Source organism: Carassius carassius, chromosome 46, assembly GCF_963082965.1.
Source record: "Carassius carassius chromosome 46, fCarCar2.1, whole genome shotgun sequence".
In the NCBI taxonomy this organism is placed as follows: domain Eukaryota; kingdom Metazoa; phylum Chordata; class Actinopteri; order Cypriniformes; family Cyprinidae; genus Carassius; species Carassius carassius.
In genome coordinates this window covers 15,904,128-15,930,411 of record NC_081800.1, presented here as the reverse complement: position 1 = coordinate 15,930,411, position 26,284 = coordinate 15,904,128, and the positions used below count along the sequence as shown (strand labels likewise).

At 35.7% G+C, this 26,284-nt stretch overlaps 1 protein-coding gene across 1 annotated transcript; it reads left to right on the top strand.

Moving 5' to 3' along the window:
• The first annotated feature begins 10,584 nt into the window (after positions 1-10,584).
• LOC132129052 (vasopressin V2 receptor-like) lies at positions 10,585-24,100 on the top strand. The gene is made up of 6 exons (XM_059540473.1): positions 10,585-10,942; positions 15,786-16,151; positions 16,235-16,480; positions 18,897-19,043; positions 21,489-22,101; positions 23,618-24,100. The coding sequence occupies exons 2-6, from the start codon at positions 15,786-15,788 to the stop codon at positions 23,815-23,817; spliced, it is 1,572 nt and encodes a 523-aa protein (XP_059396456.1). The 5' UTR covers positions 10,585-10,942; the 3' UTR covers positions 23,818-24,100.
• Positions 24,101-26,284: the final 2,184 nt, after the last annotated feature.

Genomic DNA, 26,284 nt, shown 5'->3' with positions numbered 1-26,284 from the left:
AGGGTACGTGATAAATGACAAAATTTTCATTTTTTTCAGGTGGAATATCCCTTTAAGTCCCCTATTCATTATATTGCTTTCTCCAGTGAAAACGTCATCTTTTTTTTGTGAATAAGCAGAGACATAACATATGCTAGTTCAAAAAGGTTCTAAACAAATATGTTTTTTGTATTTTGAAGTGAGAGGACAACAGAGGATTTTATTTACTGAAGAGAGAGTGTTATTACTAAGTGATATACTTAATTTTGATGATACTATACAGGTATTCAAGGGCAGGCTCTAAGATGGTTTAGATCCTACTTGTCCAAAATGGGGAGTCATCTCATTTATCACCAGTACAATATGGAGTGCCACAAGGATCCGTCCTAGGTCCCCTTCTATTTTGAATATGCATGTTGCCCCTTGGTAATATTATTAGAAAATACGGGATTAGTTTCCACTGTTATGCTGATGATACTCAGCTATATATCTAAACGAGACCAGATGAAATTTCTAAATTATCTAAGATAACAGAGTGTGTGGAAAATGTAAAAGATTGGATGAACAATAATTTTCTCCTATTAAATTCGGATAAGACAGAGATATTAATTATTGGACCAAAAAACAGAAGAATCTTGTAGATTACAATTTGCAACTCGACGGATGTACTGTTACTTCCTCTACAGTCAAAAATCTGGGTGTTTTTTAACCTATTAAGTTCTGTATCAGTTACAAATTATCATTACTTACCTATAAGGCCCTAAATGGTTTAGCTCCTGCGTACCTAACTAGCCTTATACCACGTTACAATCCATCACATTCCTTAAGGTAACAAAACGCTGGACTTTTGGTAGTTCCTAGGATAGCAAAGTCCACTAAAGGAGGTAGAGCTTTTTCACATTTGGCTCCCAAACTCTGGAATAGCCTTCCTGATAATGTTCGGGGTTCAGACACACTCTCTCTGTTTAAATCTAGATTAAAAACGCATCTCTTTCGCCAAGCATTCGAATAATGTATCTCTTAAATTGTGACTGCAGTTGCATCTGATCAAATGCATATTCTTATTCTTTAGCTTGGGTTAAACTAATTAATTTTACTTTGTTGGAACAGCAGCTATGCTAATGATGTCTCTATTTGTTTCTCTGTTTTGCCATGGGATTTACATCCCGTGCTAACTAGGATTTACACAAGCTCCAGTCTGGATCCAGAACACCTGAGAAGAGATGACGCTGACCCTCAGAGGACCCCAGATGATGCTAACCCTGAATCAACAAACAGAACTAACAATTATTGCTAAGCGTGACTGCATCGTATAATAATTGCTGTTAATAATGTTCATTGTCTGGTTGACTATGTCTTGTATTCATTTTTCTGAAAAATCCTGTCATACACGCACAAACTGACAGTCAACACTTACAACCCGAATTCCGGAAAAGTTGGGACGTTTTTTAAATTTTAATAAAATGAAAACTAAAAGACTTTCAAATCACATGAGCCAATATTTTATTCACAATAGAACATAGATAACATAGCAAATGTTTAAACTGAGAAAGTTTACAATTTTATGCACAAAATGAGCTCATTTCAATTTTGATTTCTGCTACAGGTCTCAAAATAGTTGGGACGGGGCATGTTTACCATGGTGTAGCATCTCCTTTTCTTTTCAAAACAGTTTGAAGACGTCTGGGCATTGAGGCTATGAGTTGCTGGAGTTTTGCTGTTGGAATTTGGTCCCATTCTTGCCTTATATAGATTTCCAGCTGCTGAAGAGTTCGTGGTCGTCTTTGACGTATTTTTCGTTTAATGATGCGCCAAATGTTCTCTATAGGTGAAAGATCTGGACTGCAGGCAGGCCAGGTTAGCACCCGGACTCTTCTACGACGAAGCCATGCTGTTGTTATAGCTGCAGTATGTGGTTTTGCATTGTCCTGCTGAAATAAACAAGGCCTTCCCTGAAATAGACGTTGTTTGGAGGGAAGCATATGTTGCTCTAAAACCTTTATATACCTTTCAGCATTCACAGAGCCTTCCAAAACATGCAAGCTGCCCATACCGTATGCACTTATGCACCCCCATACCATCAGAGATGCTGGCTTTTGAACTGAACGCTGATAACATGCTGGAAGGTCTCCCTCCTCTTTAGCCCGGAGGACACGACGTCCGTGATTTCCAACAAGAATGTCAAATTTGGACTCGTCTGACCATAAAACACTATTCCACTTTGAAATAGTCCATTTTAAATGAGCCTTGGCCCACAGGACACGATGGCGCTTCTGGACCATGTTCACATATGGCTTCCTTTTTGCATGATAGAGCTTTAGTTGGCATCTGCTGATGGCACGGCGGATTGTGTTTACCGACAGTGGTTTCTGAAAGTATTCCTGGGCCCATTTAGTAATGTCATTGACACAATCATGCCGATGAGTGATGCAGTGTCGTCTGAGAGCCCGAAGACCACGGGCATCCAATAAAGGTCTCTGGCCTTGTCCCTTACGCACAGAGATTTCTCCAGTTTCTCTGAATCTTTTGATGATGTTATGCACTGTAGATGATGAGATTTGCAAAGCCTTTGCAATTTGACGTTGAGGAACATTGTTTTTAAAGTTTTCCACAATTTTTTTACGCAGTCTTTCACAGATTGGAGAGCCTCTGCCCATCTTTACTTCTGAGAGACTCTGCTTCTCTAAGACAAAGCTTTTATAGCTAATCATGTTACAGACCTGATATCAATTAACTTAATTAATCACTAGATGTTCTCCCAGCTGAATCTTTTCAAAACTGCTTGCTTTTTTAGACATTTGTTGCCCCCGTGCCAACTTTTTTGAGACCTGTAGCAGACAATAAATTTTAAATGAGCTAATTAAGTGGATAAAAGTGTAAAATTTCTCAGTTTAAACATTTGCTACGTTATCTATGTTCTATTGTGAATAAAATATTGGCTCATGTGATTTGAAATTCCTTTAGTTTTCATTTTATTAAAATTTAAAAAACGTCCCAACTTTTCCGGAATTCGGGTTATATAAGCTACTACTAAATATTGTCGAAACGTAATTTTCTGTAAAGTTGCTTTGTAATGTTTTGTATAGTAAAAAGCGCTATACAAATAAACTTGAATTGAATTGAATTGAATTGATGATGAAACACGCTCATTTTGGATGACCTGAGGGTGAGTAAATGTTCAGCAATTTTTTTTGGTTGAACTATTCCTTTAAACTGCAAGAACATATCTTTGTTTCAACATGAAAAAGTTGATGGGATTTTGGCAGGAAGTCCTATGATGATATAAGGCAGGGAAGAATAATTTAGGATAATCAGGTCTCCATCCTATTTCAATTTAAAAAGAATATGATAGGGAAAGCTCCTTAAACCTTGTAGCATAATGAAGCCCTGGCACAAAAGCAGCAAAGCTTTGTGAGGTCTCTCTCGCCTTACTCTCCATTACTGAAGTACATTTAATACACTCTGAAGTCAGTAACATTAAACACTGATGACCTGTCATCCATCTCCAAGTGGTTTAAATCCAAAAATAGCAACATTTGATATTCCGTTCTTGAAAAAATACAATAAACTATGTATAGGGCAACAGCCTTGTAGTTTGCTAAAACCAATTATGTAAAATGATCCTCTGCGTGACTGTGATCTTGTGTATTGTTACTCGAATGTAAAGAAGCAGCAGTAGTGTGTCAAAGTCTCTTAGTTTTTTTTGTTTTTCCTGGGCCCATGTAAATTCATGTTTCATTATATATTTTTGTATGTTTATATTAGCATACATGAATTATAGTTAATTTAGTTTATGCCTTTTAAAAAATTTTTTTTTTTTTTTACGTGCTTCAGTACAATAATAAGAATACTTGGGCATCTTATGTCACCACCAGCTGTTGTTCAGCTATTATTATTAATAGTCACCTTCTTTTCGGACCATTAGTCATCACATCCTCTGTAAACACTGCAGGTGTAATTAAGACCACAGGCACGGAGGAGCAGCTTTAATCTGAGTGCTTGCTAAAAACATGCTCACTTACAGATCATTTCACGTTTTCAAGTCATGTCAAGTTCATTTAGTTTCCCAAAGTGCTGTCTCTTTTGGAAAATAGGTGTTTACAAACTATTAGATGTCATATTTTTCATATTTGTTTGATTTCCTTTTTGCACTGTTATTATTTTCATCTAAATTTTGTTTTGTGAAGGCATAGCCTTTCTTGCGAAATGGCCTTGGAAAAAAAACTGAAAATGATTTTTCTAAATTGTAAATAAAACAAAGCTTATAGGAGTGTTATACAAGTAAATACCATTATTTACCAGTCTTTCTACTTCAAAATTTTACATTTAATGTGTTACTTGGTATTTCTTTTAAATTACTAATGAAATGTACTAGCAGTTTAGGAGTGAAAGGTAAATCCCACAACAATCTGTTCAGTGCAGATGTCAGTTTTCTCTTTAAATTACGTGAGCCATTCCTAAAATACAAGAACATTTCATAAAATGGATAATTCTTCATTTTACGAGAGGGTGAAGTAAGACAAGTGTTTTCTTATAAAAGCTGAACTCATTAGGTCTGCAATACATCATTCACATATTGTTGTATGTAAACATTAAAAACAATTTGCTATGAGACACTCAGAAAAAAAGCTACAAAAGCTGTCCCTGGGGGGTTACCTTTTCAAAAGGCACCCCTTTGTACTTAAAGAGTCCATATGGGTACCTTAAAAGTACAAATTAGCACCTAAAAGTGTACATATTAGTACCTAAAAGGTACAAAAGTGTGCTTTTTGAAAAGGTACTGCCCCAGTGACAGCTTTATTTCTATTTTGTATAGGGAATAATATGAACAAACATTTTCTCACCAAACCTTTCGAGAACACTTCCATTTAATCAAATGTGTGTTGTCTTTGCAATGTAAAAATGACAACAATTGGCCTAATTAGCCAGTGTCTGTGGCTTATTAGATTTTTTAGAACCTCACCCAGACTTTAAACACACTTTTAACACACATTCTTACATCACATGAAATCAGCTCTATCAGACAGACCTTTCCCGAAGCTGAAAGACAAATTTAATGTTTTATATAATGCGAAGCATCTCTTTTTTTTAACACTTTGTCTTTCAGTACTTGTTTCCATTATATTGTTCAGCTAATGTTTATGGTTTTCTAATGTTTACACTTTTATCCTCTGAAGGCTGTGAGAGTGATTCCAGGAGCTGCGCTCAGAGAGTTTTTCCATCATTGGGCTGGAATACTCAAGTCTGTTTGGTCAGTCGCTATATTTTTGTCAGATATTTTTGAATAATGACCACTAAACTGTATACTGACTATTGTCCCTGGCAACACTGTGCAAATTTTAGGTCACAGAACTCCATGCCTTAATCAAATACTTTTAACTCAAACCAACATTTCATGTCCATTTATTCATTTGTTTTTTAAAAAGCGGTGTAGCAGTGTATATTCAGACATCATTATCGCTAAATATACCCCAACATGATCTTGGATAAACCATGAAGGTGTTTATTTTGTGATAATGACCAGATAAAACCGTACATTATTCACTTATTTAAAAAAAAACGAATAAATCTCTTGCTCATTTGCCTCTTTATTTAAAAAGCATGGTCCAATGAATGGGCAATATTCTGAATTTAATAAAAGGCATTTAGCAATACCAAATAATTATTCCATAAAATTTTACAAATTATATCTGTTGTTTGTTGCCTGATATGTTGAATATATGTTCACACGTTGAATACATTTTTCACCACTATTAATTTTTCCATCTAAAGAGTTTAGATCTCGCAATTCCTTTTTTCTTAGGATTGCAAGAATTTTTTTAAAAGTCTGAATTGTGTGAAAAGGTTTAAATTACCTTTTTAATTGTTTTATTCCATGGCATAAACAGGCTTCAATTCTACAAACAAAATGTTTATCATTTTTATAATTTTATAATGTGTATTCGTGCTCTGTCTAAGTTATGTGAGCTATAATTTCAAAGAAAAGAAACCACTATACAGTCGTGGCCAAAAGTTTTGAGAATTACATAAATATTGGAAATTGGAAAAGTTGCTGCTTAAGTTTTTATAATAGCAATTTGCATATACTCCAGAATGTTATGAAGAGTGATCAGATGAATTGCATAGTCCTTCTTTGCCATGAAAATTAACTTAATCCCAAAAAAACCTTTCCACTGCATTTCATTGCTGTCATTAAAGGACCTGCTGAGATCATTTCAGTAATCGTCTTGTTAACTCAGGTGAGAATGTTGACGAGCACAAGGCTGGAGATCATTATGTCAGGCTGATTGGGTTAGAATGGCAGACTTGACATGTTAAAAGGAGGGTGATGCTTGAAATCATTGTTCTTCCATTGTTAACCATGGTGACCTGCAAAGAAACGCGTGCAGCCATTATTGCGTTGCATAAAAATGGCTTCACAGGCAAGGATATTGTGGCTACTAAGATTGCCCCTAAATCAACAATTTATAGGATCATCAAGAACTTCAAGGAAAGAGGTTCAATTATTGTAAAGAAGGCTTCAGGGCGTCCAAGAAAGTCCAGCAAGCGCCAGGATCGTCTCCTAAAGAGGATTCAGCTGCGGGATCGGAGTGCCACCAGTGCAGAGCTTGCTCAGGAATGGCAGCAGGCAGGTGTGAGCGCATCTGCACGCACAGTGAGGCCAAGACTTTTGGAAGATGGCCTGGTGTCAAGAAGGGCAGCTCACTCACAATTCTGCCCAAAAACACAGCACTGAATAAAGAATGGTACCAAAACACCCTCCAACAGCAACTTCTTCCAACAATCCAACAACAGTTTGGTGAAGAACAATGCATTTTCCAGCACGATGGAGCACCGTGCCATAAGGCAAAAGTGATAACTAAGTGGCTCGGGGACCAGAATGTTGAAATTTTGGGTCCATGGCCTGGAAACTCCCCAGATCTTAATCCCATTGAGAACTTGTGGTCAATCCTCAAGAGGCGGGTGGACGAACAAAAACCCACTAATTCTGACAAACTCCAAGAAGTGATTATGAAAGAATGGGTTGCTATCAGTCAGGATTTGGCCCAAAAGTTTATTGAGAGCGTGCCCAGTCGAATTGCAGAGGTCCTGAAAAAGAAGGGCCAACACTGCAAATACTGACTCTTTGCATAAATGTCATGCAATTGTCGATAAAAGCCTTTGAAACGTATGAAGTGCTTGTAATTATATTTCAGTACATCACAGAAACAACTGAAACAAAGATCTAAAAGCAATTCAAAGTGAGGGGGCACGTGCCCCCTCAGATTTCTGAGCCAAGCGGATTTTAAATGCAGCTTCCAAACGAAAAAAAAAATTGCAGAATAATATTTTTTATATATTTGATACAATCACAGCGGTGTAAAGATCGTTCAGTGCATCAGCTGCTAAATTCAAATCTGCGTTCGCTGGCTGGCGCTGAGCCAGAGACAGACGCGTTCGTACAACGCTTCAACCAATCAGAAACTATTCTGTTGCGCTTATGGATGCAATGGCCAATGAGAGACGTCCAGAAGAGTCATCACTGAAACGCGGTGTTTTGTTCACTTGCTCGCTGACTGAATTATTTAGCGAATTCTCTCATCAGAAACAACAAAAAGTGCAGATGTGCGTACGAAAGTAAGTAAGATATTCGTTTCATAATGTAAAGTGCTTCAGTGATTTTAATGGGAGTTTTTGAGAGTGCCTGAACTCTGGCTAGACTGAATGAAAATGTTTTTTGATAATGTAAATGTTCTTTACTCTCTGTAAAATGAAAGTGTTAAAATAAGTATCTTACAATATTGTTATTAAAATTTACATTAAATGCAAATATTTTATGGCATGATATGGCACTTAAGTAAAAAGTCAGGTTTTTATGTGTAGTTAATAGATTACACTACATTTCCATATATTGATCAAATAACAAGCTATAAAGGTGCAAAACGCGTTTACCTACACATATTTGAGAAACGAGATATTTCCTGATATATTAAGCATGTTTGGAATTGTTTTGAATAAAAAGGAAAAATAAAAAAATAAGCCTATATCAGTTATACAGTGCTTTCGTAGAATGACTTATACTCCCGACCCCCCCCCCCCCCCCCCCTCAAAAATCATGAATGCATGACGCCCCTGACTGTAGTTTGTTGGACCATTAGTTGTATTCTCTCCCTCTCCACGTGTTTCTCTCTCTTTCATCTCCTCTCACACCATCCATTGTCCTTGTGTCACACTTGACAATCAATTTGAGTTTACTTTAGTCAAAATTAAACACTATTATCAAGATGAATCAGAAATAGTCCTATTTCCTGCATTTGTCCATCAGTAGTACATTTGACCACGTCCCTCATTATACAACCAGGAACAAATATAGAGCCAGACTTTGATCTGTAATCTGAATGCTTATAATAGAACAGCTGACATGAATTACCTTTGGCATGTTTACACCTGCGATTGTGTGACATGTTATACTTCTTTTAAAAGTTTTCTAAATATCATGCATTTAGGAGCTCATATTGAGAGACTAACATAAAATAGTTGTACATTTAAAAAATAAAAAAATGACGTCAACAAACTCTCGGACATCCAACAAAGTGTAAATAAAAACACACAAATGAAATGGGCTTGTTAAAATCATTAGGCCGAGTCCGTGAGAAGCCCAGCAGTCCATATAAAACGAATAAGACAGTTACTCAGCACTGCAGCGATTTCATTTCCACAGCTGCTGGTCTGTTTGCCTCGGCTGGTTTGTAACTTAACATTACACCCTGTTTGAGATGCATCCTTTGATTCCAGAGCTTTTCTTTGTGCTTTTCTGTTTCTTTGTGCATGAGTGGTGCAGTACAGGATCTGCAGTTATCTGTCAATTTATGTTTTCCTAGATATTAAAAAATACTAGTAAGAAATACTAGTATTTCATGTCTTTTCACAAGTCCTCACATTGATTTTACTGCTTGTCAGTTCAGTGTTGTCTCCTTGCATTGCCCTTGTAAAGCCTCCAGAGCCACCACACAAAAGCCTCACATACTTTACCTCTCTCGCTCCTCTGGGAGAGATCTGAAAATCATTGGATTATAGAGCAGGAGCTTTCAAAGAGATCTGAATTCAGGTGTTGACCTGAAGTCATCACAGTCAACAGAGTCACATGCAAATAACCACAAACACATCTGTTATCAACCCGGATATCATGTAGGTATAGATGTATTAATTATCAAACTGTTTTCTAGAAAGTAAACATTCTCAGAACTCCAGAAAATATTCCGGTAAAGTTTTACACATAACACATCCAGTAATGTTAGTAGAATGTTTGTTCAGAGTTATCAAGTCTTTAATAAGATTCTCAAAATAGTAGCACAGAAACATTATTTATAATACAATATTTAAATATTTATTATCAGAGAACATTTATAAATAACATTTTCATAACTTAATGAGAATGTTAGCAAAACATTCATAAACTTGTTTAATTTTTATGAGCCGGGGAATCTGTTCTTTCTGGCAGAAACATGTTTAAATCACACGCCTGATCTTGCGAAGGACTGCTACGTTTTGGGTTTTTCAGCACTTTTATTATGAAGAAGCCTGCCGATAATACACTGCCAGACAAATGCTCTGTTAGAGGAAAAACACTTTAATTTCGGGCCACAGAAGAAGCTCTGTATCTATAGAAAGCCTTCTGAGGTCACTGAGATGTGGAACTGCTCTAATCTGGCCCTCATTCCTGTCCAACGGGGCCCTGGAAATGTTCCCTTCAATAAATCTGCTGATCATGGGAAATGATTGCAGCCTGCTCTATGTCTGCTTGATTTGTGCTGCAAATGCATTCTGCCTCCGAGATATCTGTCCAAATCCACAACAATCGGAGAGGCTCAAGAGACAATGTTTTTGAGTGCAGTGTGTTCAGGGGTACTGTATAGTAGTCTGAGTTCCTGACCACTTTGGTAATATTTCTCTTGTTCTTCATAAGCCATCATAGGCTACACATACCTGGTTAAATCAAAAATACTACTGCTACTATATGCAGTACTTAAAATATCCTATTAATTCTATATTTTCCTTTTTTTGACAATGTAACAAGACTGACATTTTATCAGTAATTTAAAACAGGCGCCTATTTAGAATTTGTTTTATGAAACTGGAGAAACCAGGGAGAGTTTGTTTCAATGTCTGTACATCATATATATTTCCATTTACAGTTTAGAAATTTACACTTTCCCCCAAAATGTATATTATTCGTAAATTACAGTGTCAAGCACAACTAGTGCTGTTTTTAATGCCCTATTACACCAATAATAATAATTAAAAATAAAAAATAAAAATAAAACATTTTAAATGTTGTGCATAAATGTATTGGGTATAATAGATTAAGAAGTACAATCACACCCGGGGCAGGTTAATGGAAATATGGAAGCAATTATTGGCATAGATCACATGGTCTGAACACTGTCACTTTGACCCAAACTGTGACAAAGAGTTTCGGCTTCTATCTATCTGTTCTCTGTGTCATAGTGAAGATGGATGTATAAGAACACCTCGCGTTACTGGCTCCTCCCCTCATCTAACAACACATGAGACCTGAGAAAAAGAGAGAAGAGAGGGAGCGAGGGAAGAGAGAGGGCTAGTGAATGTAAGAGATATGTTGTTTATACTGAGCCCAGCTTCAATTCAATTCAACGCCATCAGTGCACCGGTGCTCATGTAATGTGGGGAATTAAGGGACATTTCTTGGAATAAATGGCATGCTTCTATCGAGTGGATGCATGAAGAAAAGGAGCTCTGAATTCTGTGAAAATGAACTTAGGTGAAAGCTGCAAAACTCCAGCTTTACAAGTTCACATGGGATGGTGAAATATCTCAACGCTCTCCATAAGCACAGCGGCTCTTCTGTCAACTAACCATCACAAAGCACAACTGCAGCTCTGAAGAACTGAACGAGGCTCCTCACAAAACACATGGATTATTGCTGCTGATTCAAGAGAAGAGAGTAAGTTTTTCATTTAAAAAAAATACAATTCATCTAAACAACAAAAATGTATTTTCTTTTTGAGGTTGTTTTGCCAATAAAAATACATCCTTAAAACATTTATGCAAACAATTATTTGACAAGCAAAACTCTGGCTTGTTTTCAGATCATATTCTGTAATTTATCTTGAATTTCTTCACCCCATTGTCATTTTTTCCCCCATTCTAAGCATACATCTAACAAAATCGAGTTTTACAGTTCAATTAATAAATAATTAACAAAAGCTAAAGAAATCTTGTTGAAAGGATGTATGAGATATCAAAAAATTGTCTAATATTAAAGTGTAATTTTAAAAGTGTCAAGAGACCATTTTCACCATTTTCAGCGTTATGCAATATGCAAGCTCTGTACATTCCATTAGAATGGAAACATAGTATATATATGCCATATTGACAGGTCTATAGTTTTCCTATGCTGGGCAGTTATTTGATTTATTTATTTTTATTTTTTCAGAACTCAAGGGCAACTAGAAAGGTCACATTGAATTCTATTGAATTGTTAATAACTTGTGTTATAATAAAGAAAAGGGTTTCCTTCTATTTGATTCATGCATTTTAGTGTAATAGAATAAAGTAGAAGCTTCTATAAAAGTGATAAGCACGCACTGACAGAGCTGAGCAAGGAAGTTTAACTGAATAATTGTCATTTAACTGAATAATTGTCATATATATATATATATATATATATATATATATATATATATATATATACACGTTTAAGTAATTTAAACTGTCACTCACGTTTTTGAAGATAGACTTGAATGTGCATGATACAAACCTAAATTTCTATAATTCATGACTGAAAACATTTTGTAACATGATGTTGATGTGCCATTTACATGGTAATGCAATGTCTGATTTTAAAATGGGTTTTAAAGGATGAATTTTGAGATTTTATGTTTTCAAGTGATATATAACTTCTGATGATTTCTAAAATGTGATAGAGAAAAAGGCAACAAGGAATTTTTTTTTTAAACAAAGGTCAAAACTCCTTTAGTAATGTAGATTTCTGAGGGTGCACTCTTGTCATAAATTAATCTATTACTTTTCCTACATAATTTTTAACAAAAAATATTGGTAAAATATATATTTGGGAGTCTTAGACCTTTCCAACGATATATGGTTTGTCAAGATTAGATTAGATTTGATTGTAATATAGTATAGTCAATGTAGGCGTCCCGTATTCGGGACGGGGTGACAGTTAACTGGTTAAAACATTTTTATTTTTTGAGTTCAAGTGGTGAAAACACTTTCCCTTACACAATCATATAAACCTAAAATCTTGATCTTGAAAATCCACTGACATGTAAACAACCAAATGTGGAAACAAAGCACTACTAATGTGTTAACATTTAAAAGAAGTTTGATGAGTTTTGCTCATGCAGACTTGTTATGTGGTCACGTTGTGAGAATAATGCTTCTTTATCCACTAACTAATCCCTTAGAACATGGAGAATGTTTAATTGCATAAACATTGCATTGTTATTTCTAGCAAAGTTTTGACTTTTGGAAAAAGTAAGAGTCTCTCAGGCCATGAGGATGGATTCCATTTGATGCCGTCAGTAAAGGCCTGAAGGGAACCCAGGGCTGGCCGGTAGGACAGCAGCATTTAAACATTGTATGTGTAGATAATGGCCATATCATGATCTAAAATTCAGCCTTTTGTGTAGCTCTTGTGTAAGTGTAGGTGAGATTTAGTATTAAAGAATGAAAGATGAAACAGTGCAATAAAGACGACAAAGGTCGTGTACTATTTTTATTTTATCATGGCATATTAATCTAGTTCTTATGGTTTCTCTCAGCTTTCTGAAAACTTTAATCCTACATGAGATTCCTTAAAATGGTTTTAAGTCTGTGAATTTGAAAGTAAATATTTTTATTGGGTGTGAGAAGCCGTTACAATCCAAGAAGGAAGTTTTGGACACATGCTGATGCAATATTTAAGTGTGTGATTGATTGAATTATTAAGGTGGTGAATACTATTTTATGATACAGCACAGGAATCGATGACCTGGAAAATTAATTTGTAATTGCATAAGCCATTGGAGGATGAAACTAATGAAAAGTATTTTGGAAAGATATTTAATTTTTAATGATGCACTCAATTGCTATTCAATCTGACCAGTTCTAGATGCTCAAGATCTCGAGCAATTATTATGACCTAGGCATATCTGAAATTCTGCCATATCGGAAATCCATTTCAAACCCTCTTTTAATTACTTTGCATTTAAATGTATTTATTGTCAAATGTCTTTATATTGTCAGTATAGAAGGTAAAAACAAGAGATAAAAATAAAAGAGATATTAATTGTAAGATAATTTTATGAATCATACAAAGGTTAGACATACTGACACGTGTGTAAATTATATATTTTTTAAAAGTGTCTTGACATATTATTGGAAATGTTTTAATTAAAGTATCTTTAAAGTGCATATGAGTATCATGATGTCTCCAAAATCTTTTTTTTCTCCATTAAAAAAAAAAAAAATATATATATATTTTTTTTTTTTTATATATATGGTAAAATATTATATCACATTAAAAGGATGCAAAACACAATTGTTATAAATAATCTACTATTACAATGACCATAATTCAGTATATAGTAAAAATTAATCTTTTTTTAATAACATATTTGCATTTTTATTGCAAACCTCATATTAACTCCACGGAACTGCTCAAATAATAGTTAGTTTGACCTCCACACTTTCTTTCAAAAAACCTTTCCATTTGCATAAACCAGACCATGATGCATTTAATAATACACAATTTGCTGCACAATTATTTCATGGCCAATCATCCTGAAGCAACCTGAGGTGATCTGTCCTTTGCAGCTTATCCATGTTTAAAACACTTTCAAATAGTATGCATAAAAAGCAGCTTGCAAAAGCAAACTCCTTTTTCTGTATCATCAGCTATATTTAGTCTAGGTCAACATTTCTGCTGCACCATATTAGTGGATTCCTCCGAGGGACAGGAATTCAAGGAAGGTAGAAAATGACAAAGCAAGGGTAAACTAAACAGCTCATGCATTAGCTGCTTCAGAGAATGACCTCAAACACTGCTGTGACAGGGACACTCGCTTTTATTTATGACTGGACCTGGAAAGCCAAAGCGAAAGACATAAAAAAAATAAAATAAAAAAAATAAAAAACTCATTCTATAAAAAAGCAAGAGTTTCAGAATCATACTATTTATATTTGCTAAAAAATAATTAAGTGTCTCAGGTATTATTTATGAGGTGCTGTAAATGACTTTTCTAAATGAGATGTTCTAATTTTAGTCAGACCACTATTCAGAGTTAAAGAGTTAAAATTAATTTCAGATCACTGATTATGTATATGTATATGTCTATCTGAAATTGATTTTCTGCCAGAAAATTTGAAAGGTGGAAGACAGGTGAAAGGGAAAGTCAAAGAGATAAAAAAAGAAACTGTAGGCAGAAAGGCAGAAACTGTATATTGTGCACCTCTGTTTTGAGATTACTGGACTATGATAAATGACTCATTTCATCAGAGTATAATGGAATGAATGAACAAGAATTAGATCCAGATTAGATTAGTATCCAGGTTCAACCAGTCTAGCATCAAGAAAGATGGAATCAGTTTCACAAAACAACATAACACCTGCAATAAGTCAATTTCTATTTAACACAGCCTTTCTTACTGTCATATATGGATAATCTTTACATTTACATTTATTCATTTAGCTGACGCTTTTATCCAAAGCGACTTACAATTGCTATATATGTCAGAGGTCGCACGCCTCTGGAGCAACTAGGGGTTAAGTGTCTTGCTCAGGGACACAATGGTGTCTCACAGTGGATTAGAACCCGGGTCTCTCACGCCAAAGGCATGTGTCTTATCCACTGCGCCAACACCACCCAATTATTATTATTATTATTATTATTATTATTATTATTATTTACATTGGTATGTAAGGTCTTTCCTAGTTATTTCTCTTTTGTGTTCTCGTCTCATGCTCTGTACCCCACCTCCTCTCTGTTTATTTAACCCAGCGTCCCATGCTACCATTCTTTCTCAAACTTTCAGTCTCGTTCTTGCAACTTATATTTTCATTTGTTCTATTTATTTGCATAGTTAAGAAAATAAACCAGATTTTATTGGGATCAAGGAGCAGTTGATAACAGACAGAGAGAGGAAGCGGTAGAAATGGGATAAGGGAATGGGCGATGGAAAAATAGAGGGAGGAGGCAGGAGGAAGAGGACTCAGTCATGGATGAGAGAGATACTAGTGGAAGCGAACGTGATGGAATAAGCTAAGTAGGATAGTAGGAGTCAAATCAAGACAGGGAAAATTTAGAAAAGAAAACAAAAAAGACAAGACCAGACAGACTTGTTTTGGGGTGAAAAACAGCACCTCTGGGGAATTTAACAAACCAAAGATTGTAAGAGGAAACAGATTGGTTTTCTTGCTTTGTGTGTCTGTGAAATTGCTAAACTGAGTGGCAAAAGTTCAAATCATAAAACAAGATTAAAGATGAGAGTTTCAATGCCATGTGTGATGGCCATGTTATATTAAAATATTCAGAAGTTCATTATAATTAAGATTTTTTACATTCTTTGAAAGAAATCACAATGGTTGCATTTATTTGATCAAAAATACAGTAAAAACTGTAATATCGCAAAATACTATTACAATTAAAATAAACTATTTTCTATTTTAATATATTTTTACAAGTAAAAAGTCTTTTTTTTTTCTCAAGGGCCCTTCAAAGATTATTCTAATATGCTGATTCTCATCTTTTCTTACAGTTTTGTGATAATGCTTTTTTTTCTTGCAGATGGAGACTGTCCCAGGGGAGGGAGGTTGGGAAGGATCCCTCCATGCAACCGTTGCATTGTCTAACTTCTCCTCCTCATTCTCTGAGCATACTGGACTCAACAGCACTTTCAAAGGAGGATCACAGTTCTGGTTGGTGTCTCAAAACAGCTCAATAAACCCCACTCAGGTACCTGGTCCAGTCAGGGTGCGGGACATGTCTCTGGCTAAAGCTGAGATTGGAGTTCTGGGCCTGGTTCTCGCTCTCACAACAATAGGGAACAGTTTTGTTCTGTGGGTTCTGTTGAGGCGGCGCAAATACAATGCACCCATGCACCTATTTATGGTCAATCTGTGTGTTGCAGACCTTGTGGTGGCATTTTTTCAGGTGAGCTGAACTTTGTATAATGCTTAGTGTAGCATTTTGTCTTTTAAGTGACTTGTCAACAGCAGTTCACTAATGTTTTTCAGGTGCTTCCGCAGCTAGTATGGGATATCACAGAGAGATTTCAAGGTCCTGATGTGCTGTGCCGCTCAGTGAAATATCTGCAGATTGTGGGAATGTTTGCATCCTCTTACATGATTGTTGCCATGACAGTGGACCGCCATAATGCCATCTGCTGCCCCCTGCAGGCTTACAAAGGAGGGGCAGTTTCACACTGGAATACACCCATCATGGTAGCCTGGGGTCTAGCCCTTGTTCTCAGTGTGCCACAGGTACTAGTTGTAAATATAATGTAAGGTTTAGGCCCACTACACTTAAAATGTTCGGTAGTATCAGTCAGTAAATATGCATTCTTAAAGGTATAGATCACTCACATATGAAAATTTGCTGAAACTGCACTCACCCTCAGGCCATTCAAAATGCTGATGAGTTAGTTTTTTCATCTGAACAGATATGGAGAAATTTAGTATTACATCATTTGATCACCAACTGATCCTCAGCAGTGAATGGGTGCCGTCAAAATGCGAGTCCGAACAGCTGATAAAAACACAAGTATTTATAATGAACAAATCCATCATTAAACGCACAGTATGGAATTTTTGGCCACCAGGGGTCATCAATCAAAATAATAACATAAGACGTACTTTGATGACGTCGGGAAAGAGCGTAGGCTGATGGGAGTTGTTGTTCATTGGAACACGCGCTCTGTCGCTCCCCACATTCCTCACTCATTTTAACTGAGGCCGGCGACACACTGGATGCGTGGCGTGTCAGTTTTTAATTCGGCTCCCATGTTAATAGGTTAGAGCTTGCAGACTGCCTGTGTGAGCCGCGCGTCTTGCGCGTGCTTGCTAGAAATAGAACCGACGCCTATTTTTCACGCGACACGCACGCGTGTTGGAAGCGTTTCCAGGCAAAATATAATAGGAAAATATGTTTATATGTAATTTTGTACACAAATACATATTAATTCATGACATTTTGATGTTTGAAGTCTATAGGTTGACATAAATTCAAATATAAATGTAATTTAAAAAATAAATAAATAATTATCGATTTTCAATATTGCACCTGTCAAACATCGTCTATTTTGCCGTCAATACTGTTGACGGTGTCCTTTATCAGTAGGCTTTATATTTATGTTCAACATGAAGTATAGATATTGTTGTCATGAAGACAAGAGCCTGGTCTGTCAGCGGTCTCCCTTCACCTACAGCAGCAGCAGCCTAGTATTTTGACAATCACGTCTTTTCGAACGGAGAGATATATGAATTATCAGACCCCTATCAAATCAATATTCCATCTAGCTAGTAGTTATATATGTATAAAACACAATATATGTTAAAAAAAGCTACTTTATCCAGCTAGATATAGAACACATGTAGATTTACATTATACTCTACATGAGAGCTAGTCCGTCTGCGTTTTACACAAGACATCATCGTTTCACAAAATATACGGATAGATATAGTTAGCTGAATGGATGCATACCTGTTAATTAGAATGCAAACATCTCTCTGTAGTTTCAGCTTGTCACGAAGCTCTCTCTATCTTGGAAATGCAACTCCAATATTTACCCGTGTCTCGTTTCTTCTTCGTCCCAAAACCTTCTCAGGTCATTTATTTCACCCGTACGTTTGCGCTTCACAGAACGTGCAGGCAAAGCATAATCATGATCCATAACCAAGTTATTGATTGAGGTATAAATACGAATATAAACAATATAAATATAAAATATAATAGTCTCGATCAAGGCTAGCTACTACTTTTTCTTCTTCGTCTCGTCTTTGCTTCTGTTTACCTTTGTATTTGGCGGTTCCGCCGGAAGTTAGATAAACTAGAGGGGTCAAAGTTTATATGACGCCATAGACGGGCGACAAAACGGAAATAAAGAAACGTGCCGTGTCTTCTAATTAAACTATAATTTTCTCCGGATTTTAAAGTTCGTGGAAACTGTCTGGATAATGTAAGTACACAACAAAAAAATATATATAACATAGATATAGTGATATCTGCTATTTTTAAAGCAGAAAAATTACATATTGTGCCTTTAAAGGAGTTTTTCACTTCCAGAATGAACATGTTGTCATCTACTCACCCTCTAATTGTTTCAAACCTGTATGGCTGATGATCAGTCGGGGGCCCTGTGTCTCACCTGGTTGCCCATTGACGGAAACTTTGGCCAAAGTTGCCCCATGTATCATCAGTTTCTTTTTTCGGTTGAAAAAAGGATATTAAAAAAAAAAAAATGATATCCAAAGTATTTTTTTCCTACTATAGAAGACAATGGGGCCCATCAACTGAATGAAATTTTCATTCAGGAAGTTAACTACTCCTTTAAGACCTTTTAACTTCAAACTGGTTTCTGGCCATTATAACATTGCTTCCTTGCCTCTGTTTCACAAAACATTACCTGATGCACTGGGGTTGTGTGGATAACTGTGTTTTTATCAGCTGTTTGGACTTCATTCTGACGGCACCCATTCACTGCAGAGGATCCAATGGTGAACAAGACATGTAATACTAAATTTCTCCAAATCTTTTCTGATGAACAAACAAACTCATCTAAAACAGTTTTGCCATTATTTTTCACATTTAGGTTATCACAAACAAATATGCTGCTGTTTATTCCATGAAACACAAAAAGAAATATTCTGAAATGTTTTTCCAATGCGGTCTTCCCTACAGGTGTTTATTTTCTCCAGGTCAGAGGTCTCTCCAGGGGTGTTTGAGTGCTGGGGGAATTTTGCTGAGCCTTGGGGGCTGAAAGCGTATGTCACCTGGATGACTGTAGCCGTGTTTCTTATTCCTACCTTTATAATCACCGTTTGTCAGGTACTCCTGATGTCTGTGCATTCCATTTCTGTCTGTAAACCCAGTTTTCTCATTCACCTTATAAAAAATACATAAATATGAACACATTAGTTAAGAATTATTACTAGTGGTTCCAGTTTAAAAGTAATAACTTATGTGATTTACTACAGTATTTTTTTATAAATCAGATCAACATACACTCTAAGAAAATAAGCTCTGTGACCAACAGAAGTTTATCATTCTTACACATTTTGTTCATCAAGATAATCTTGACAAATAAACAGAACTTTTATGAATTTTAAAGCCTATTCAATCACCGGATGTAAAAGTTAGGATATATGAAGTACGGTCGCATGACTTCAACATCGTCAACAGTAAGCTTCTGTCAGCTCTTTCAATCTTTATTTAAATTCAATAAGTTGGAAAGTTCGAGTTGAGTATAAACATAAGTGGTCTAGTGAGTAGATCCTGTTTGGTGTGATGTTGAATGTCCCAGAAAACCTATGTTGTCCCATTTATCCGATTGCTAGCAAAAGCCTTTTACAAAACACATAAAAGCTTTTAAAAATCACAAGTGGGATCCTGCTAAAGTATTTTATGTCAGAATAACACAAAGATATCTTGAGCTTGTGTTAACCACCAAACTTATTTTAGGCATTTAACCAATTAAAAAATAAATAAATAAAACACTGACTTCAAGACAATGGAAACAGCAGCACAAAAATGTTTCCAGGCTGTTTATGAGAACTCGTTTCCAGGTTTAAGGACTCATTCCTGCAGCACTTCACAGAAATGTCTCAGCTGTGATCTGGAAAAAGGACTTTTGTTATCTTGAGATAAATCATGATCTTCTGGGGTGACAATAATTTGAGAGGAAGCGGATCCCCAACATGTATCACAATGCTTGTTTGGTGAGATTCTGCTCTCTGACATGGACAAAGGTTTTTGGTCAGAGAAAACCTTTTTCAGGAGAGTAATTCTCAAATGTGCAGATCTTACCCTTCACCAGCTGATACAGTTCCCAGGAGGTCATTCTTATTTAAGAAAGAGTACACTTTGCATAAACCAAACTTAAAACTGCTTCCCACTGAGTGTGGACAATGTGTCTTTGGAAACAAAAAATCTTTTGAAAACATTTAGCAAGAATCTTCTCAAGGCTGGTCTTGATAATTAAACTCCTGCAAAGGACATAAAAAATTCCCAGAAAGCTCCACAAATACTGCAGTAATGAACAAACTCTCACATTATGAACTTATGAACTGTCTTTTGACATCTTGTGAATGTTTGAAAATTGTGTTTCACTTGCAGTTAACATTTCATACTTGTCACTGGTGATTCAGTTCAACTATACAAAGCTTTTAAATTACTTCTGTTAAACATCCCATACGGGTTTGGTTTATAAACAAGATTTCCATTAAGAGAGGCTTTCTCCATAATTCACTTAATAAATGCGTGGAAGAGATTGGAAAGCAGTGATTCTCAACACTGTACATTACGAATATCTTCTTTATGTAACATACCGGATTCAATTCATCAGCTCTTTGGCAGATGCTCAATGTTCTAAATTTGGACAGAATTCAGAACTGAGAACCACCATTGTTCCTGTATAAAGTAAAGCTGTATCTTTCAAGAAAGAATCCGTTTTTTGAACAAATTATTAAAGTGAATGAATCTCGTTGGTTTCCATGTGCCGGCTTGTTCGTCAAAAGTCTTTTGCTTATGAGCCAATAGCTATCGAGTGTGAGTTGTGAAGGAAAATTTCATTGGCTGGACCTACTGCAGTCAGATTTCATAATCGTTTAGGATCTTCAAACTCATTTAGTCCGAGTGCGGCTTAAGGCAGCATGTCTAGAGGTTGACATAAATTAAACATAAATAGTCAATGGTTTTAAACAAACACCTTGCATGAATGATTCCTGAATCTCTCATAACAAACACATTTATATATTTATTTATTTAACCTTTATTTATCCCGGTAAACTGTTTGAGAACCACTTCTCATTTACAAACATGACCTGGCCAAGAGGCTACAGGAATAAATAGGAACATACTGTACAACTGTACATAGTCAAACACATGACACATAGAACAAGCAATTGAATTAAAAAAGATAGACAACAACGAAAAAAAGAGAACAAGAAAAACAGTAAAGTGCTTAAGTGTAACAACAAGTACACAAACAATCTGCACAAAAATTCTGTGAAGGAATGAGTAAACCAATCTAAGTGAATCATTTCAGTGAACCAATTAAAACGATTCGAGTCACTGACGAAATCCCCACCACTAATTTGTTAATTATAAGTTAGTGTATTATACAGCAACACCTACTTGTGATCTTTAGTAATAACCCAGGACAGAATGAAGCAATTACAGTGTATGGAATGGGTTAACATATTAAACTAATTAAATTCATAATGTGTCACTGTGTTCAGTATGACGGCCCTATTTATTTATTTGGGTCTCTAGGTACGAATATTCAAAGAGATCCATGACAACATCTACCTGAAATCAGAATGTGTGGTTTCTGCTGACATGAAGAAGAACCTGGTCATTTTTCACTTTCCTATCTTCAAAAAACGGGCCGGCACAGTCCGAGAGAGAGCTAGATGCTCACGCAAGATGAGAGAAGCAAGAGAACTCCATAAAAAGAACACCATCAGTGACTCGTCCCATTCACACACCTGCAACTCACCAGAGCCGGATTATTGTGACCAATCTGGTCAGGATGGCAGTCCCAAAGACCTGGCCTCACAGACTCACTGTTCATCCCCTGATGTGCTGCCTCGCATTCAGACCCACCCTCACGCTTTCTGGTGCAACCCTGCTGCTGTCCAGACACCACATGGGAACTCTGTTCCTCACAGGAACACTGACAACACCACTACTGAGGACTCCAGTGCTTCCACAAACCCCTCTTTCCCACCTTACCCCCTCCATCCACCTCTTAGAGGCGTATCGAAAGCTATGTCTAAAACAGTGAGGATGACTCTGGTGATTGTGCTTGTCTACACCTTGTGCTGGTCACCCTTCTTCATTGTACAGATGTGGGCAGCCTGGGACCCCAATCCCCCTGACCAAGGTGAGAAACTAAAGCAGTCCTCACAAGAAAGATAACATAGCCATTTTTGGAGGTAAATGCATGAGGTACACTTCATTTGGCTGTTCCATAAGGGTATTATTAATTATTTTACAAGAGGACTGACTCAGTGGATTGTGGAAATGCTTTGGAATGGTTGCAAATTATCAAGAAAATGTGTAGCCTGTCAATGCAATGAGTCAAGTCAGTGTTTACTACAAGAAATGTCCTGCAAATGCCCTCCATTTCTCTCCTTGCTCCATCTCTTTCCTCGTTCTATTCTCCTAAAGCCCATTTTTTCACACCACTAACTAACCTATTCCCCTGCTCTTCAATCACCAACAAGATGTTGATATCTCTCACCACAGGCCACTGAGAGCTGCTAATACACACATCTGTGCTTTTACTCCAGCTGCTTTTGATTTGGTTCAACTGTTTACTTGAAGCCAAATTTGCAACATATCACCACTGATTGAACAGTTAAATGTCATATAAACTGTTTAGTGTAGGAGATTTTCTTACTTTATTTCCAACAATGGAAACTTAAACTATAATTATTTTTTGTCATTACAAATCTCTGCTTGGATGCCTTCCCATTATTTCCTATTCCAGTTTAAAACTCTGTACACTACCAAGTTTGGGTACAAGATGGGGCTGGTAAGATTTTTTTTCCAAATAGGTTAGAATGGGTTGAAAGAAGTCTCTTATACGGTACTGTAAAATACAGTAAAAACAGTGGTATTGTAAAATATTATTTGAAATCAAAATATCTGTTTTCTATTTTAATATATTTTAAAATGCAATTTATTTATTTTTTTTATTTTTTGAGGCAATGTAACTACAAATGCTAAAATTTAACTATAAATATCCTTAAGATTATAATACAGCACTTTGTAAAGGCTATTGCTGGTTTAATCAATAATTCAGAGAAAAGTGCAAGTATAAATGCTTCAGTCATTCAGAGTGGCCCCAGGTAACGAAAATGTTTCCATTAATGTGAGAAAAGATTATTTCGGAATGTTCTCAGAATATTCAAAACATTAGAGAAAACATTTGGGAAAAGTTCGATTCTGTGTTTTGCAAACATTACGGAAATGATTGTTCTCTAAACCATTTGAAACTAGTAAGTAGTAGTTTAGTAGTACCCAACTAAAACAAAAAAAAAACCCATTATGTTATATAATGTTTTTGAGCTAATGTTTTGATAAAGTTATTAAAGACTTTTACTTATAACTTGGAACATTCTATTAACATTACTAAAAAATAACTTTAAAAGAACCTTGGAAGAACATTAGCCAAAGTTCTGAGGACGTTTCCAGCTGGCTTTGCAAGTTTTTCAAAAGTATAAACAAGGTAGTTGAGTTTTTAAACTTCTTTTAGATCAGCACATTTCAAGGAGTTGCTGTCTCTAATGTAGTTTATATTAGTAGTAACACTTAAATAAGGACAAAAACTTGACCTGTACACTAATTGACTTGAAACTGATTTGACTTTCTCTTCCTCCCTCCCTCATTCTCAGGAGTGGCTTTCACTATCCTGATGCTGTTAGCCAATCTAAACTCCTGTACAAACCCGTGGATCTACACAGCCTTTTCCAGCAGTGTCTCCCGTGAACTTCTCGCTCTGTTGCGCTGTCGGCCAAAGATGCCACGCAGAAGCTCAATGCATGACCACTCCAGTGACATAAACACCTCCACTACCAAGGACAACCAGTCCTGACCCCTACAGAACAAACTAAAATTGAGTGTCAGCAGAGATGGCAATTTATGTGGGTGTCTCTGTCCTACACATGTGGAAGACATGTTGTCATGAGATATTGCCACATCTTCTACTCAGACTCAAGAGTATCTGCCAATGCCACTTTAACCAAGTGAACTTTGAAGAGTGGCTTGTTAATGACCAAACAGGACCAATGTATGGCATGGAAATGAATTCATAAGAATCTTATGCAAAAATAGACCTCTGAGTATGAGACTGATCTTTGCCATCTCGTGAAACAGGATAAAGAGCTTAATAATAATAAGCTTAATTAAACTCTAAGAAAAATTTTAATAATCTATTAAACACTATATTTCATCGAAGTATTGTCCACTATTGTGTGTGAGCTGGAGATAAACGTCTTAAGTGCAGAGGAAGAAGAGATCAAGGCCTTAACCCCACAGCCAGCTGTTTCATCCCATTTATCTTTCTGCCATAAATCTGAGCTTAATGCATTCCTTATTGGACACATATCTGATAAATGGCTTTCATAGTCATTCAGTACAAAAGGTACAAGTATAACATTTTACATATGTTGAAGAATTTTATATTTAAAGAGGCATATCGAATAAGAAAATAATAATGGTTTTATTCAGTGGTTTCAACACCAGAAGTGTGCAACGCAGCAACACTTTCATTTCCTCAATAACAGTCAGCTTATTTATAGAGCACTTAAAAGCTTATTTAAAGTTGTGTGAGAATAAACAGTTCATGAATGTGAGAAAAATGTGTAAAGCGACATCAGGTCATACAGTGCCTTGAATTTAACTGATGTACAGTATAAGTATATACAGATCCTGTCATTTGATACTCTGTGAAAATAATTTTCTTAATCAGTATTTTTGCTTAAAATAAGAACAAATAGTTTTCCAGTTGGCCAGAAGCATAAACCACTACAAAGTCATATCTTGCAAAAGAGTGCTTATCAATTAAACATATCTTTAAGGATGGCTAAATATTTTTTGCTTTAAAACAAAACCAAAGTACTGGTTAAGAAAATATTTTTGTAGCAGTAGCTGGTTTGGCACTTCATATAAAAGCAACATACACATATATACTACATATAAAGGCTTAGAATAAATAAATAAAAAAACACAAGATGTACTGTAAATTAGTAAAATAAATAAATCAATAAAAATCTGTTGTTACAAATGTTTATCTAAATATAGTTATTTTGAATTTTAAAGAGAAAATGTATTTGTCAAATCCTTGTGATATAGTCCATAAACAAAATACAAATACTTAAATTCTAGGTTGAAAGTGGGGTTTCTTTAAGAGTAACTGTTCATAAATACAGCCTGAAATCATTTTTTTTTTGTTTTTGTTTTTTTTTTGTTATCTGTAGACCTCTATCATTTGACTCAAAAAAATGTGAGCTGATCTTCATTTTAATTGTACTGATAGTCAAAGACGATATAATTTCATGAAATCAAAAGATTTTAACAACTGACACAAATTAATCTCTTTGTCAAACAACACTTTTTAACTTCACTTTTAGAGGTTAATGTCATTTAAAGGCCTTGTGGACCATGGAAAATGTTTACACAATTACTTCACATCTATACATTTTTGTTGAGGTGCAACTCACTGTTGTTAGTCTTCACAGGACTTGAAATGAGTAAAAGAAGCAGTCATATAGCACATACATCAGAAGGTCACAAATAACCACAGGCTTTACAAAATAACCACTTGTCAAAGACCACCTGGATGATCCAAGGAGCTATTTGAAGAATGCACAGCAGATAGATAAGATGATCGTTAAACTTATGACATAAATTAAGATTGAAAGTTTGATGAAGACAAAGCACATCGCTGCAGACAAATTATCTCATTCCAGCTAAGACATATGGCGATGAGGTTATCATCTGGCATCTGGACTGTATGAAAAAATGATCTAAAATTCTTCACAAACTGATATGTACGAAAGATTCCTCAGAGTACTTCAATATTAAAGGAAAAGTTCACCCAAAAATGAAACTTTGCTGAAAATGTACTCACCAGTGCAGAAGTTCAAACAGCTGATAAAAACCACCATAATCCACAAATTATCCACATGACTCCAATCCATCAATTAATATTTTGTGAAGCAAAAACCTGTGTAATGAACATTCCAGCATTAAGGCTTTGAATTTTAAACTGTTGCTTCTAGAGAAAATACAAGTCCATAATCCATAATAATTCTCCATTTGTCCTCTCACATCACAATCCACAAACATATTTGTTTAGAACTGTTTTGGACTGTTTTTACTTATTGTAAACAGTGCATATTTCTCTCCTGATTCAGAGCAGATGACTTTTTCAGTGAAGAAAGACTAATATTATGGATAGAAGATATCGAAGATATAGAAGATATGAAGAATATTTTATCTTGAAGCAATGGTTTGAAGTAAAAAAAGAAAAAAGAAATTCACAATTATGTTTTTGTTTA

Bases quoted from the DNA above. Each gene is read 5' to 3' on its own strand.
- LOC132129052 (XM_059540473.1), top strand. From the start codon at position 15,786: ATGGAGACTGTCCCAGGGGAGGGAGGTTGGGAAGGATCCCTCCATGCA. The intron at 16,481-18,896 runs GTACTAGTTGTA...TCTTCCCTACAG, and splicing joins TTGTTCTCAGTGTGCCACAG to GTGTTTATTTTCTCCAGGTC. The intron at 19,044-21,488 runs GTACTCCTGATG...TTGGGTCTCTAG, and splicing joins TTATAATCACCGTTTGTCAG to GTACGAATATTCAAAGAGAT.